Source organism: Copadichromis virginalis, linkage group LG20, assembly GCF_057382275.1.
Source record: "Copadichromis virginalis isolate Kocher_CV1m ecotype Utaka linkage group LG20, C_Virginalis_male_GT1.1, whole genome shotgun sequence".
Classification (NCBI taxonomy): Eukaryota; Metazoa; Chordata; class Actinopteri; order Cichliformes; family Cichlidae; genus Copadichromis; species Copadichromis virginalis.
This window is the reverse complement of record NC_140637.1, coordinates 7,907,871-7,923,279: the sequence shown is the minus strand read 5'-3', so window position 1 is coordinate 7,923,279 and position 15,409 is coordinate 7,907,871. Positions and strand designations below refer to the sequence as shown.

At 39.9% G+C, this 15,409-nt stretch overlaps 4 protein-coding genes across 4 annotated transcripts; 1 reads left to right on the top strand and 3 right to left on the bottom strand.

Annotated features, from left to right (window-relative positions):
* Positions 1 to 31: 31 nt before the first annotated feature.
* Positions 32 to 2,225, bottom strand: LOC146684240 (uncharacterized). The gene is made up of 2 exons (XM_085444746.1): positions 1,917 to 2,225; positions 32 to 1,796 (listed from the first exon to the last, which is right to left on the bottom strand). Exons 1-2 carry the CDS (start codon positions 2,091 to 2,093, stop codon positions 1,203 to 1,205), a joined length of 771 nt encoding a protein of 256 aa, XP_085300872.1. The 5' UTR covers positions 2,094 to 2,225; the 3' UTR covers positions 32 to 1,202.
* A 15-nt stretch (positions 2,226 to 2,240) lies between these two features.
* Positions 2,241 to 11,287, top strand: LOC146684238 (uncharacterized). The gene is made up of 2 exons (XM_085444613.1): positions 2,241 to 4,707; positions 9,454 to 11,287. The coding sequence occupies exons 1-2, from the start codon at positions 3,441 to 3,443 to the stop codon at positions 10,740 to 10,742; spliced, it is 2,556 nt and encodes an 851-aa protein (XP_085300739.1). The 5' UTR covers positions 2,241 to 3,440; the 3' UTR covers positions 10,743 to 11,287.
* On the bottom strand, positions 6,709 to 9,464 carry LOC146684239 (uncharacterized). Its single transcript, XM_085444745.1, has 2 exons — positions 7,948 to 9,464; positions 6,709 to 7,827 (listed from the first exon to the last, which is right to left on the bottom strand). Exons 1-2 carry the CDS (start codon positions 8,122 to 8,124, stop codon positions 7,234 to 7,236), a joined length of 771 nt encoding a protein of 256 aa, XP_085300871.1. The 5' UTR covers positions 8,125 to 9,464; the 3' UTR covers positions 6,709 to 7,233.
* A 1,451-nt stretch (positions 11,288 to 12,738) lies between the features above and the next one.
* LOC146684237 (uncharacterized) lies at positions 12,739 to 15,407 on the bottom strand. Its single transcript, XM_085444744.1, has 2 exons — positions 13,978 to 15,407; positions 12,739 to 13,857 (listed from the first exon to the last, which is right to left on the bottom strand). The coding sequence occupies exons 1-2, from the start codon at positions 14,152 to 14,154 to the stop codon at positions 13,264 to 13,266; spliced, it is 771 nt and encodes a 256-aa protein (XP_085300870.1). The 5' UTR covers positions 14,155 to 15,407; the 3' UTR covers positions 12,739 to 13,263.
* Positions 15,408 to 15,409: the final 2 nt, after the last annotated feature.

Here is a 15,409-nt window from a genome sequence, read left to right as displayed (position 1 = left end):
GATTAAAAAAAATGTTCTCACAGTTTTCTTCAGTCGCAAACTGTCTTTAATATCAGACATATTCCAATATTCCAGTTTCTAGCAGATATCTCAGTTTCTTGATAACACAGCTGATACATACTCCAATGTTTAATGCAAGCAAAAACTTTTTGAATGCTTCTCAGAGGAGATCACAGCACTCATAACACTGGTTTTAATTTTCAACACATTATCGGTCTTTACCGCAGTAAAATCAGGTAGCTGTCATTCAATGCCAACATCAGCCTACCTGACAAAGCCAAACTAAATGAAGCTTTTCCATCAGCTTCCATCAGACATTATAGTTTATCCAAGCAAAATGTTTTCTTTTTAAAAATCTATGGTTTTGAGGAAAACAACAGCATCTATGAAAGTACATGAATTATTGATTAGGCTATTTGAAAATGGTGAAAGACAAGTCTGATAAAAAGCTGAAAAGATGCTGACACTGTTGTATTTCACGTTAGAATGAATGAAACAAAACTGTAATGCCTGAAAGAAATGTACAGTGGATTTCTCATTTGACTATAAAATATAAATGACTTTTGGGGTGGAGGGACTGAATAGCCAAATTCAATATAAAGATCTACTGTTCCATCACGTTTGGCAGCAAATATCTCATTTATCAGTGCATAGTGGAAATAAATAAGCATTCAACCTCTGATTTGACATTTTATTACTGTCTTAACAAAAGTTGTAGTCAGAAAACATGAAATTCTGCAAAAGAACGATACAAGCTGAACTCATTTTGGTTTGAAGTGAATCAGATGCCATTCATTCACCGACTCCATTTCTAATTTGCCATTTCCCAATCCAGTAGAGAGCTCTGACTTGAATCATGTGTGGAAGGGACAAAGTACAACTCTGAGCAGCACCGTACAGCACGCAGAGACAGTGTGCATCTCTATCGCTGCTGCAGGTATGAAGCTGTGAGGATCATTGACCAGAATGCGTCCCTTTAACAAACTGATGAAACCAGCTGTAACACAGGACTTGTTGTTTTGTTTTTTTAATGCAGACCAGCAAATGCGTTCTAGGAAGAAAGAGTCAGCTGATTCATTTGCTACAATATAAGAGGTATTAGCAGTTCACCCTCCTTCTTAGCGTATGGCACAGTTTTTAAAAGTAGAGGCAGAGTTTCTGTTTAATGCTGTGCAAGCTCTGCCACACTCAGCTGTTATCCATCAGTGTTTAGCAGCCCGACTGGGCTTTTTAACAGTCTTCACTTTTACAGAGTTTTTGTATAGTAGCAGTCTCTCTGTGGTGTGAGGTGGCAAGCGGTTCCTTTTTGCTTTCACAATGCACGCAGCCATCGGACTGAAACGGTCAAAACCTCCAGATGTGGCGGGCACCGCCAGCAGCTTCTTGGCGAGGCCTTGGAGCTTCGGGAATCGAGAAGCACATTTCCAGTACTGAAGAGTAGAGTTGCTTTCCCACAGCGGTTCAGACAGGTACACGTCGAACTCTGACATCTTTAGAGTCTTTGCAGGCGGCTGAAGGAAGTTGAAGATGGACTTCCTCTTGAGGTCGTTTTCACTGATTTCAGGACAGTTGTTGTCTGAGCTGCCAGCACAAGTGTCCATCACGCCATCTGTCTGGCTTTCTTCTTTCACATCGTGCTCCAGCCCACTGCCTGTCTGATCTTTCTCTGCCTCAACAGTAGGAAATGTTGAGGCTTCCATGTTTTCTAATGTGGACTCAACAATGCTGCGAGCCTCAGATTTTGACGGAGGTGTTAGGAAATCATTCTGTTCATCCTGGTTGTCATCAGAAAACGGCTGCAAAAAAAATGGTTGTTTTAAATGTACACACATTTTTTTCCTATATCTACTCAACACGCATATTCAGTTAAATATAAATCTACAGAAGTCCGCTATGCTTCTGGCCTAATTTGGTACCTGCAGTTTGATCCTAGGATCCAGCACAGCAGCTAGTATCATGTCCTTCTGGTGAATCACTGGCTGGAAGTGTGTGTAGAGGCCTGTGCGCAGGGCCTTGCAGAAGTGGGTGTAGTTGGTGACACAATTCTCCAAGGTTTTATCAAGTCCAATGAGGGACGGTATGATGAGAGACATAGTCACACCATTTCCCTGCAGGACCTACGATAGATAAGACACAAACATGGCATCCACAGTGAAGACATCGTGGACAGCGGAGAATCTCCCGGTGGTGGAGCAGACTGGGACAGAGTTCCACTGATGAAAAAGAGAGTCACGATGGATATTATAAGAATTAAATAAAAAAAAGATTCAGACCAAAAGATTTGTGATCTACACAATCCAAGCTGATCAACGATAAGCTCAGTATTTTCATTTAATATATTTTTCATCTGCTTGAATGTTTCCTGCTTCACACAGTGCTCAACCTGCTAGATTTTTGTTTGTTATTCATTTATTTTAAATGTCTAATCTTATCTTTGAATCAAACATTCATACATATATACACTGTGTTCATTATAATAACATACATATATACTGTCAGACACCACTCTGACATTCCATTCATGCTCAGCTGAATATTAAAATGGACAAATATGTGTCATCTCTGCATACGCTATGATCATTATAGAATGACATGAAATATTAAAACTGAGCTTAATCTTCAACATAAGCAGTAGTCATATAAATTCATATACTCTTAAGCACAAATGGTGAAAGTTTTTCTGCAGAATAAGTAGCCTATTAGTTGTATCTGTATTGCGGTGTTCTGATAGTATGGCTTCTTATACTGAAGAAATGGATCTAAATAAATAACTAAATAAATCCTCCAGCACTCGTTATTGTCACCTATTGCTAATGTTTTGACGCTGCCAACCTCTCATACGCTGTAAGAATTTAATTCAACTGTTTATCACAGAAAAAGTGTGACTTGTAGGACACGTAACACTAGCGGGCATAATGTTAGCTTAATAGTCAGCTCAACAGCTGTTGTTAGCTCCGGACAAGTGACTACAACAGTAGCGATGAGCCCCGATGAACGGATCCGGGGGCGGATGGGCTCGTACATAAATGGATCGATCGGGGCGGGATACGGTGGGAAACGACAGATACCTTAAACTTGAAGACAGCCCAAGTAGAAGGATCGCTAAAGTCTGCTAAAAAAAGAAATCGCAATGCAAGTTGAACAAACTTGCAAAGACACAATATCAAATTGAACCCATTCTGGTACAAAATGACATCATAATAGACTGTCCTTTGAATGTCACGACGTTCGGCGATAACGTCACTTGAACTCCTTTGAAGACAGTTCTGGGGGCGGAGTCAGAGCCTATAAATATCCCTCGAGTACATACCTTGAACCCATAGATCGCTATAGTTCTGAACTAACAGTTTCCACTTGCGAACACTGTCTCATTGAGTAGATCATTTTTCAAACACAGAATAACACGTCGTATAAACTAAACTAAATACATTCATTTCAAAATGAGCTCCCTAAGCTACTTTGATATGCAGATGCTCAGAAATGAGATAGAAAATTACAAACAAGCTAAAAAACTTCAGCTTGAGGAAATCCAAGAAAAGAATTGTAGGATTTCAAGTCTTGAGGCATCTTTGAAAGAAGAGCAGGGACTGGTTGCAAAGATGAAAGAGGAGTCCAAAGAAATGCAGGTGCTCAGAAATGAGATAGAAAAGTACAAACAAGCTGAAAAGCTTCAGTTGGAGGAAATCGATGAAAAGAATTCTAAGATTTCAAGTCTTGAGGCATCTTTGAAAGAAGAGCAGGAACTGGTTGCGAAGATGACAGAGGAAACCAAATCCCAGCTAAGGTCCGCAGAGTCACAGAATGTAGATCTCACAAACAAATATGAGGCAAAAATTCGGGCTCTTCATAAGGCAATCAAACACCTTGAAAATAAGTGTGCCACTGAAAAAACGATGCGGGACAAGAAAGAAAAGGAGGTGGAATCTCTGGTTGTCCTTAAAATCAAACATGAGCAGGAAAAACAAGAACTCAAGATGAAGCTAAGCAAGACGACTGAGGAAAAAAATGAAACACTTAAAGAACTGCAGAAACAAAATGAGCAGCTTCAGACTGAGATTCAGAACAATGAGAAGTACATTCATCGTAATGACTTCCTTGAAAGAAGGATAGACGAGCTTCTTACACTACCTGGGGAGGTGTACTGCCGTCAACAGAAAGTTAAAAGTGTGGGGAAGAAAATTTCATCCCAAAAAAATAACATAGCCCGTCTGAAAACTGCTCAACAGCTGAAGGGACTTTATGACACACTCGGCCACACTGTGCAAGTCGAGAAAAAAGCCTCCCCAGAGCAGCAAAGAAAGGATGGGGATGAACAAATAGCCCGGAAAAAGGTGAGATTTGACCTGAGTAATGTGGAATACTTTCCATCCAAAGGCGACAATGAGCTGAAAGAACAACAGAAAGAAATTAGAGACCTTAAGGGTAAAACTGGTAACAAGCTTACCACATATGACAGTAAGCTAAAAGCAGTGCATGGCCTGCTACCTCCTATTTCCACTAGGGCCCGGTCTAAAACTGTAGACAACTCAAAGAAGCAGTCTGAGTCTAGGAGCTCACTCAACCTCAAGTCCACTGTTACTCCCAAGGCAGAAGAAGAAATGTTTCATCCCCATTCACCTGAACTTACTTCCCAGTCAACTCTACGTAGAGTATACAATCCTGCTACAAAACTACTCAAGCGCCGGCCTTCAGCCAAACCCAACCACATCTAAAAAATCCTCCTACCAGTTCTCACACTGACTCCAAAGAAATAATCAGCTTTTAAGCTGGTTAAAAAATATCTATTTCTTTGTTTCCAAAGTCAAAATAAATCACAAAGAGACAATATCAGAAAAAAATTTAATACCCGCCCATCCTGAGGGTATATTACATCCGTAACCCAGGAGAGGCTGTATTTGCTATAACATCATAAATGTAAGACAATAAGGACATCTCTGCATGTGTGAGGAAGTGACATGCATTTCATCTATGTCGCTTCATCACCCCCAACCGGTCGAGGTAGATGGCCGCCCCTCACTGAGCCTGGTTCTACTGAAGGTTTCTTCCTATTAAAAGGGAGTTTTTCCTTCCCACTGTCGCCAAGTGCTTGCTCATAGGGGATCTTCGGATTGTTGGGTTTTCTCTGCATTATTGTAGGGATGTTAACTTGCAATATTATATAATATTGCAAGTTAACATCCCTACAATCTCTGCGTTATTGTAGGGATGTTACCCTAAAGTTTTAAAATTGGCACAAATAAAATTGATGTGAACTGAATTTTTCTTTTGATGTGTACAAGTGGTTGTATTTGAGTACTTTTGATCTGCTTTTATTCACTACTACGCACACACTGGCTTCAAAAATACAAAGTGATGGCAGTCCCCATGAAAAGGGAATTTTGGCTTCATTTTTGTACAGTGGCAGGAAGTGGAGTGAGGTTATTAAAATAGGCTGTTCTCAGCTATTTTTAAAGCTACATTTTAGTTAGTTTTTAGTTAGCGAACCTTTAGTTACTGTGGCCAAATACATATTTCATTTTTTAAAGTAAACACATTCTCAGTCACTCGCAGTCAGACATTGAGCAAAAGCACATGTTCGGTAGCTAATCCTTGTATTTACCCTGACTAACAAAATATCTCTGCTGAAGTCACTGAGATGGTTTATATGAGAAACAGAAATGTTACTGGCCTGATCAGTCACTAGGCAATGTTGCCGTTACTGTACCTTTAGGAGTTACACAGTCAGAGCAACATGCTGGACTCTTCTTTAGCTCCTCTGCAGAGCCCATTATTAAATATGTGCAAACAGCAGCATGTTTCTGGCTCCCTCCACACATGGTCAAGGTCAGGTTTATTGATCGAGCACATTTCCAACAGCCCATGCTGCACAACTTGCTTTACAAACTAGAATGCAACTAAAACAAGTAAAATGCACTACAATGACGCAATAAAATATAAATGAATAATAACACTAAAATAAAATAGAATGCATTTAAATTACTTATTGGCAGCTGATTTGACGCAGTTTCAACTGAAGATGAATCAATGAGAGGATTAAAAAAAATGTTCTCACAGTTTTCTTCAGTCGCAAACTGTCTTTAATATCAGACATATTCCAATATTCCAGTTTCTAGCAGATATCTCAGTTTCTTGATAACACAGCTGATACATACTCCAATGTTTAATGCAAGCAAAAACTTTTTGAATGCTTCTCAGAGGAGATCACAGCACTCATAACACTGGTTTTAATTTTCAACACATTATCGGTCTTTACCGCAGTAAAATCAGGTAGCTGTCATTCAATGCCAACATCAGCCTACCTGACAAAGCCAAACTAAATGAAGCTTTTCCATCAACTTCCATCAGACATTATAGTTTATCCAAGCAAAATGTTTTCTTTTTAAAAATCTATGGTTTTGAGGAAAACAACAGCATCTATGAAAGTACATGAATTATTGATTAGGCTATTTGAAAATGGTGAAAGACAAGTCTGATAAAAAGCTGAAAAGATGCTGACACTGTTGTATTTCACGTTAGAATGAATGAAACAAAACTGTAATGCCTGAAAGAAATGTACAGTGGATTTCTCATTTGACTATAAAATATAAATGACTTTTGGGGTGGAGGGACTGAATAGCCAAATTCAATATAAAGATCTACTGTTCCATCACGTTTGGCAGCAAATATCTCATTTATCAGTGCATAGTGGAAATAAATAAGCATTCAACCTCTGATTTGACATTTTATTACTGTCTTAACAAAAGTTGCAGTCAGAAAACATGAAATTCTGCAAAAGAACGATACAAGCTGAACTCATTTTGGTTTGAAGTGAATCAGATGCCATTCATTCACCGACTCCATTTCTAATTTGCCATTTCCCAATCCAGTAGAGAGCTCTGACTTGAATCATGTGTGGAAGGGACAAAGTACAACTCTGAGCAGCACCGTACAGCACGCAGAGACAGTGTGCATCTCTATCGCTGCTGCAGGTATGAAGCTGTGAGGATCATTGACCAGAATGCGTCCTTTTAACAAACTGATGAAACCAGCTGTAACACAGGACTTGTTGTTTTGTTTTTTTAATGCAGACCAGCAAATGCGTTCTAGGAAGAAAGAGTCAGCTGATTCATTTGCTACAATATAAGAGGTATTAGCAGTTCACCCTCCTTCTTAGCGTATGGCACAGTTTTTAAAAGTAGAGGCAGAGTTTCTGTTTAATGCTGTGAAACCTCTGCCACACTCAGCTGTTATCCATCAGTGTTTAGCAGCCCGACTGGGCTTTTTAACAGTCTTCACTTTTACAGAGTTTTTGTATAGTAGCAGTCTCTCTGTGGTGTGAGGTGGCAAGCGGTTCCTTTTTGCTTTCACAATGCACGCAGCCATCGGACTGAAACGGTCAAAACCTCCAGATGTGGCGGGCACCGCCAGCAGCTTCTTGGCGAGGCCTTGGAGCTTCGGGAATCGAGAAGCACATTTCCAGTACTGAAGAGTAGAGTTGCTTTCCCACAGCGGTTCAGACAGGTACACGTCGAACTCTGACATCTTTAGAGTCTTTGCAGGAGGCTGAAGGAAGTTGAAGATGGACTTCCTCTTGAGGTCGTTTTCACTGATTTCAGGACAGTTGTTGTCTGAGCTGCCAGCACAAGTGTCCATCACGCCATCTGTCTGGCTTTCTTCTTTCACATCGTGCTCCAGCCCACTGCCTGTCTGATCTTTCTCTGCCTCAACAGTAGGAAATGTTGAGGCTTCCATGTTTTCTAATGTGGACTCAACAATGCTGCGAGCCTCAGATTTTGACGGAGGTGTTAGGAAATCATTCTGTTCATCCTGGTTGTCATCAGAAAACGGCTGCAAAAAAAATGGTTGTTTTAAATGTACACACATTTTTTTCCTATATCTACTCAACACGCATATTCAATTAAATATAAATCTACAGAAGTCCGCTATGCTTCTGGCCTAATTTGGTACCTGCAGTTTGATCCTAGGATCCAGCACAGCAGCTAGTATCATGTCCTTCTGGTGAATCACTGGCTGGAAGTGTGTGTAGAGGCCTGTGCGCAGGGCCTTGCAGAAGTGGGTGTAGTTGGTGACACAATTCTCCAAGGTTTTATCAAGTCCAATGAGGGACGGTATGATGAGAGACATAGTCACACCATTTCCCTGCAGGACCTACGATAGATAAGACACAAACATGGCATCCACAGTGAAGACATCGTGGACAGCGGAGAATCTCCCGGTGGTGGAGCAGACTGGGACAGAGTTCCACTGATGAAAAAGAGAGTCACGATGGATATTATAAGAATTAAATAAAAAAAGATTCAGACCAAAAGATTTGTGATCTACACAATCCAAGCTGATCAACGATAAGCTCAGTATTTTCATTTAATATATTTTTCATCTGCTTGAATGTTTCCTGCTTCACACAGTGCTCAACCTGCTAGATTTTTGTTTGTTATTCATTTATTTTAAATGTCTAATCTTATCTTTGAATCAAACATTCATACATATATACACTGTGTTCATTATAATAACATACATATATACTGTCAGACACCACTCTGACATTCCATTCATGCTCAGCTGAATATTAAAATGGACAAATATGTGTCATCTCTGCATACGCTATGATCATTATAGAATGACATGAAATATTAAAACTGAGCTTAATCTTCAACATAAGCAGTAGTCATATAAATTCATATACTCTTAAGCACAAATGGTGAAAGTTTTTCTGCAGAATAAGTAGCCTATTAGTTGTATCTGTATTGCGGTGTTCTGATAGTATGGCTTCTTATACTGAAGAAATGGATCTAAATAAATAACTAAATAAATCCTCCAGCACTCGTTATTGTCACCTATTGCTAATGTTTTGACGCTGCCAACCTCTCATACGCTGTAAGAATTTAATTCAACTGTTTATCACAGAAAAAGTGTGACTTGTAGGACACGTAACACTAGCGGGCATAATGTTAGCTTAATAGTCAGCTCAACAGCTGTTGTTAGCTCCGGACAAGTGACTACAACAGTAGCGATGAGCCCCGATGAACGGATCCGGGGGCGGATGGGCTCGTACATAAATGGATCGATCGGGGCGGGATACGGTGGGAAACGACAGATACCTTAAACTTGAAGACAGCCCAAGTAGAAGGATCGCTAAAGTCTGCTAAAAAAAGAAATCGCAATGCAAGTTGAACAAACTTGCAAAGACACAATATCAAATTGAACCCATTCTGGTACAAAATGACATCATAATAGACTGTCCTTTGAATGTCACGACGTTCGGCGATAACGTCACTTGAACTCCTTTGAAGACAGTTCTGGGGGCGGAGTCAGAGCCTATAAATATCCCTCGAGTACATACCTTGAACCCATAGATCGCTATAGTTCTGAACTAACAGTTTCCACTTGCGAACACTGTCTCATTGAGTAGATCATTTTTCAAACACAGAATAACACGTCGTATAAACTAAACTAAATACATTCATTTCAAAATGAGCTCCCTAAGCTACTTTGATATGCAGATGCTCAGAAATGAGATAGAAAATTACAAACAAGCTAAAAAACTTCAGCTTGAGGAAATCCAAGAAAAGAATTGTAGGATTTCAAGTCTTGAGGCATCTTTGAAAGAAGAGCAGGGACTGGTTGCAAAGATGAAAGAGGAGTCCAAAGAAATGCAGGTGCTCAGAAATGAGATAGAAAAGTACAAACAAGCTGAAAAGCTTCAGTTGGAGGAAATCGATGAAAAGAATTCTAAGATTTCAAGTCTTGAGGCATCTTTGAAAGAAGAGCAGGAACTGGTTGCGAAGATGACAGAGGAAACCAAATCCCAGCTAAGGTCCGCAGAGTCACAGAATGTAGATCTCACAAACAAATATGAGGCAAAAATTCGGGCTCTTCATAAGGCAATCAAACACCTTGAAAATAAGTGTGCCACTGAAAAAACGATGCGGGACAAGAAAGAAAAGGAGGTGGAATCTCTGGTTGTCCTTAAAATCAAACATGAGCAGGAAAAACAAGAACTCAAGATGAAGCTAAGCAAGACGACTGAGGAAAAAAATGAAACACTTAAAGAACTGCAGAAACAAAATGAGCAGCTTCAGACTGAGATTCAGAACAATGAGAAGTACATTCATCGTAATGACTTCCTTGAAAGAAGGATAGACGAGCTTCTTACACTACCTGGGGAGGTGTACTGCCGTCAACAGAAAGTTAAAAGTGTGGGGAAGAAAATTTCATCCCAAAAAAATAACATAGCCCGTCTGAAAACTGCTCAACAGCTGAAGGGACTTTATGACACACTCGGCCACACTGTGCAAGTCGAGAAAAAAGCCTCCCCAGAGCAGCAAAGAAAGGATGGGGATGAACAAATAGCCCGGAAAAAGGTGAGATTTGACCTGAGTAATGTGGAATACTTTCCATCCAAAGGCGACAATGAGCTGAAAGAACAACAGAAAGAAATTAGAGACCTTAAGGGTAAAACTGGTAACAAGCTTACCACATATGACAGTAAGCTAAAAGCAGTGCATGGCCTGCTACCTCCTATTTCCACTAGGGCCCGGTCTAAAACTGTAGACAACTCAAAGAAGCAGTCTGAGTCTAGGAGCTCACTCAACCTCAAGTCCACTGTTACTCCCAAGGCAGAAGAAGAAATGTTTCATCCCCATTCACCTGAACTTACTTCCCAGTCAACTCTACGTAGAGTATACAATCCTGCTACAAAACTACTCAAGCGCCGGCCTTCAGCCAAACCCAACCACATCTAAAAAATCCTCCTACCAGTTCTCACACTGACTCCAAAGAAATAATCAGCTTTTAAGCTGGTTAAAAAATATCTATTTCTTTGTTTCCAAAGTCAAAATAAATCACAAAGAGACAATATCAGAAAAAAATTTAATACCCGCCCATCCTGAGGGTATATTACATCCGTAACCCAGGAGAGGCTGTATTTGCTATAACATCATAAATGTAAGACAATAAGGACATCTCTGCATGTGTGAGGAAGTGACATGCATTTCATCTATGTCGCTTCATCACCCCCAACCGGTCGAGGTAGATGGCCGCCCCTCACTGAGCCTGGTTCTACTGAAGGTTTCTTCCTATTAAAAGGGAGTTTTTCCTTCCCACTGTCGCCAAGTGCTTGCTCATAGGGGATCTTCGGATTGTTGGGTTTTCTCTGCATTATTGTAGGGATGTTAACTTGCAATATTATATAATATTGCAAGTTAACATCCCTACAATCTCTGCGTTATTGTAGGGATGTTACCCTAAAGTTTTAAAATTGGCACAAATAAAATTGATGTGAACTGAATTTTTCTTTTGATGTGTACAAGTGGTTGTATTTGAGTACTTTTGATCTGCTTTTATTCACTACTACGCACACACTGGCTTCAAAAATACAAAGTGATGGCAGTCCCCATGAAAAGGGAATTTTGGCTTCATTTTTGTACAGTGGCAGGAAGTGGAGTGAGGTTATTAAAATAGGCTGTTCTCAGCTATTTTTAAAGCTACATTTTAGTTAGTTTTTAGTTAGCGAACCTTTAGTTACTGTGGCCAAATACATATTTCATTTTTTAAAGTAAACACATTCTCAGTCACTCGCAGTCAGACATTGAGCAAAAGCACATGTTCGGTAGTTAATCCTTGTATTTACCCTGACTAACAAAATATCTCTGCTGAAGTCACTGAGATGGTTTATATGAGAAACAGAAATGTTACTGGCCTGATCAGTCACTAGGCAATGTTGCCGTTACTGTACCTTTAGGAGTTACACAGTCAGAGCAACATGCTGGACTCTTCTTTAGCTCCTCTGCAGAGCCCATTATTAAATATGTGCAAACAGCAGCATGTTTCTGGCTCCCTCCACACATGGTCAAGGTCAGGTTTATTGATCGAGCACATTTCCAACAGCCCATGCTGCACAACTTGCTTTACAAACTAGAATGCAACTAAAACAAGTAAAATGCACTACAATGACGCAATAAAATATAAATGAATAATAACACTAAAATAAAATAGAATGCATTTAAATTACTTATTGGCAGCTGATTTGACGCAGTTTCAACTGAAGATGAATCAATGAGAGGATTAAAAAAAATGTTCTCACAGTTTTCTTCAGTCGCAAACTGTCTTTAATATCAGACATATTCCAATATTCCAGTTTCTAGCAGATATCTCAGTTTCTTGATAACACAGCTGATACATACTCCAATGTTTAATGCAAGCAAAAACTTTTTGAATGCTTCTCAGAGGAGATCACAGCACTCATAACACTGGTTTTAATTTTCAACACATTATCGGTCTTTACCGCAGTAAAATCAGGTAGCTGTCATTCAATGCCAACATCAGCCTACCTGACAAAGCCAAACTAAATGAAGCTTTTCCATCAGCTTCCATCAGACATTATAGTTTATCCAAGCAAAATGTTTTCTTTTTAAAAATCTATGGTTTTGAGGAAAACAACAGCATCTATGAAAGTACATGAATTATTGATTAGGCTATTTGAAAATGGTGAAAGACAAGTCTGATAAAAAGCTGAAAAGATGCTGACACTGTTGTATTTCACGTTAGAATGAATGAAACAAAACTGTAATGCCTGAAAGAAATGTACAGTGGATTTCTCATTTGACTATAAAATATAAATGACTTTTGGGGTGGAGGGACTGAATAGCCAAATTCAATATAAAGATCTACTGTTCCATCACGTTTGGCAGCAAATATCTCATTTATCAGTGCATAGTGGAAATAAATAAGCATTCAACCTCTGATTTGACATTTTATTACTGTCTTAACAAAAGTTGCAGTCAGAAAACATGAAATTCTGCAAAAGAACGATACAAGCTGAACTCATTTTGGTTTGAAGTGAATCAGATGCCATTCATTCACCGACTCCATTTCTAATTTGCCATTTCCCAATCCAGTAGAGAGCTCTGACTTGAATCATGTGTGGAAGGGACAAAGTACAACTCTGAGCAGCACCGTACAGCACGCAGAGACAGTGTGCATCTCTATCGCTGCTGCAGGTATGAAGCTGTGAGGATCATTGACCAGAATGCGTCCTTTTAACAAACTGATGAAACCAGCTGTAACACAGGACTTGTTGTTTTGTTTTTTTAATGCAGACCAGCAAATGCGTTCTAGGAAGAAAGAGTCAGCTGATTCATTTGCTACAATATAAGAGGTATTAGCAGTTCACCCTCCTTCTTAGCGTATGGCACAGTTTTTAAAAGTAGAGGCAGAGTTTCTGTTTAATGCTGTGAAACCTCTGCCACACTCAGCTGTTATCCATCAGTGTTTAGCAGCCCGACTGGGCTTTTTAACAGTCTTCACTTTTACAGAGTTTTTGTATAGTAGCAGTCTCTCTGTGGGGTGAGGTGGCAAGCGGTTCCTTTTTGCTTTCACAATGCACGCAGCCATCGGACTGAAACGGTCAAAACCTCCAGATGTGGCGGGCACCGCCAGCAGCTTCTTGGCGAGGCCTTGGAGCTTCGGGAATCGAGAAGCACATTTCCAGTACTGAAGAGTAGAGTTGCTTTCCCACAGCGGTTCAGACAGGTACACGTCGAACTCTGACATCTTTAGAGTCTTTGCAGGCGGCTGAAGGAAGTTGAAGATGGACTTCCTCTTGAGGTCGTTTTCACTGATTTCAGGACAGTTGTTGTCTGAGCTGCCAGCACAAGTGTCCATCACGCCATCTGTCTGGCTTTCTTCTTTCACATCGTGCTCCAGCCCACTGCCTGTCTGATCTTTCTCTGCCTCAACAGTAGGAAATGTTGAGGCTTCCATGTTTTCTAATGTGGACTCAACAATGCTGCGAGCCTCAGATTTTGACGGAGGTGTTAGGAAATCATTCTGTTCATCCTGGTTGTCATCAGAAAACGGCTGCAAAAAAAATGGTTGTTTTAAATGTACACACATTTTTTTCCTATATCTACTCAACACGCATATTCAGTTAAATATAAATCTACAGAAGTCCGCTATGCTTCTGGCCTAATTTGGTACCTGCAGTTTGATCCTAGGATCCAGCACAGCAGCTAGTATCATGTCCTTCTGGTGAATCACTGGCTGGAAGTGTGTGTAGAGGCCTGTGCGCAGGGCCTTGCAGAAGTGGGTGTAGTTGGTGACACAATTCTCCAAGGTTTTATCAAGTCCAATGAGGGACGGTATGATGAGAGACATAGTCACACCATTTCCCTGCAGGACCTACGATAGATAAGACACAAACATGGCATCCACAGTGAAGACATCGTGGACAGCGGAGAATCTCCCGGTGGTGGAGCAGACTGGGACAGAGTTCCACTGATGAAAAAGAGAGTCACGATGGATATTATAAGAATTAAATAAAAAAAGATTCAGACCAAAAGATTTGTGATCTACACAATCCAAGCTGATCAACGATAAGCTCAGTATTTTCATTTAATATATTTTTCATCTGCTTGAATGTTTCCTGCTTCACACAGTGCTCAACCTGCTAGATTTTTGTTTGTTATTCATTTATTTTAAATGTCTAATCTTATCTTTGAATCAAACATTCATACATATATACACTGTGTTCATTATAATAACATACATATATACTGTCAGACACCACTCTGACATTCCATTCATGCTCAGCTGAATATTAAAATGGACAAATATGTGTCATCTCTGCATACGCTATGATCATTATAGAATGACATGAAATATTAAAACTGAGCTTAATCTTCAACATAAGCAGTAGTCATATAAATTCATATACTCTTAAGCACAAATGGTGAAAGTTTTTCTGCAGAATAAGTAGCCTATTAGTTGTATCTGTATTGCGGTGTTCTGATAGTATGGCTTCTTATACTGAAGAAATGGATCTAAATAAATAACTAAATAAATCCTCCAGCACTCGTTATTGTCACCTATTGCTAATGTTTTGACGCTGCCAACCTCTCATACGCTGTAAGAATTTAATTCAACTGTTTATCACAGAAAAAGTGTGACTTGTAGGACACGTAACACTAGCGGGCATAATGTTAGCTTAATAGTCAGCTCAACAGCTGTTGTTAGCTCCGGACAAGTGACTACAACAGTAGCGATGAGCCCCGATGAACGGATCCGGGGGCGGATGGGCTCGTACATAAATGGATCGATCGGGGCGGGATACGGTGGGAAACGACAGATACCTTAAACTTGAAGACAGCCCAAGTAGAAGGATCGCTAAAGTCTGCTAAAAAAAGAAATCGCAATGCAAGTTGAACAAACTTGCAAAGACACAATATCAAATTGAACCCATTCTGGTACAAAATGACATCATAATAGACTGTCCTTTGAATGTCACGACGTTCGGCGATAACGTCACTTGAACTCCTTTGAAGACAGTTCTGGGGGCGGAGTCAGAGCCTATAAATATCCCTCGAGTACATACCTTGAACCCATAGATCGCTATAGTTCTGAACTAACAGTT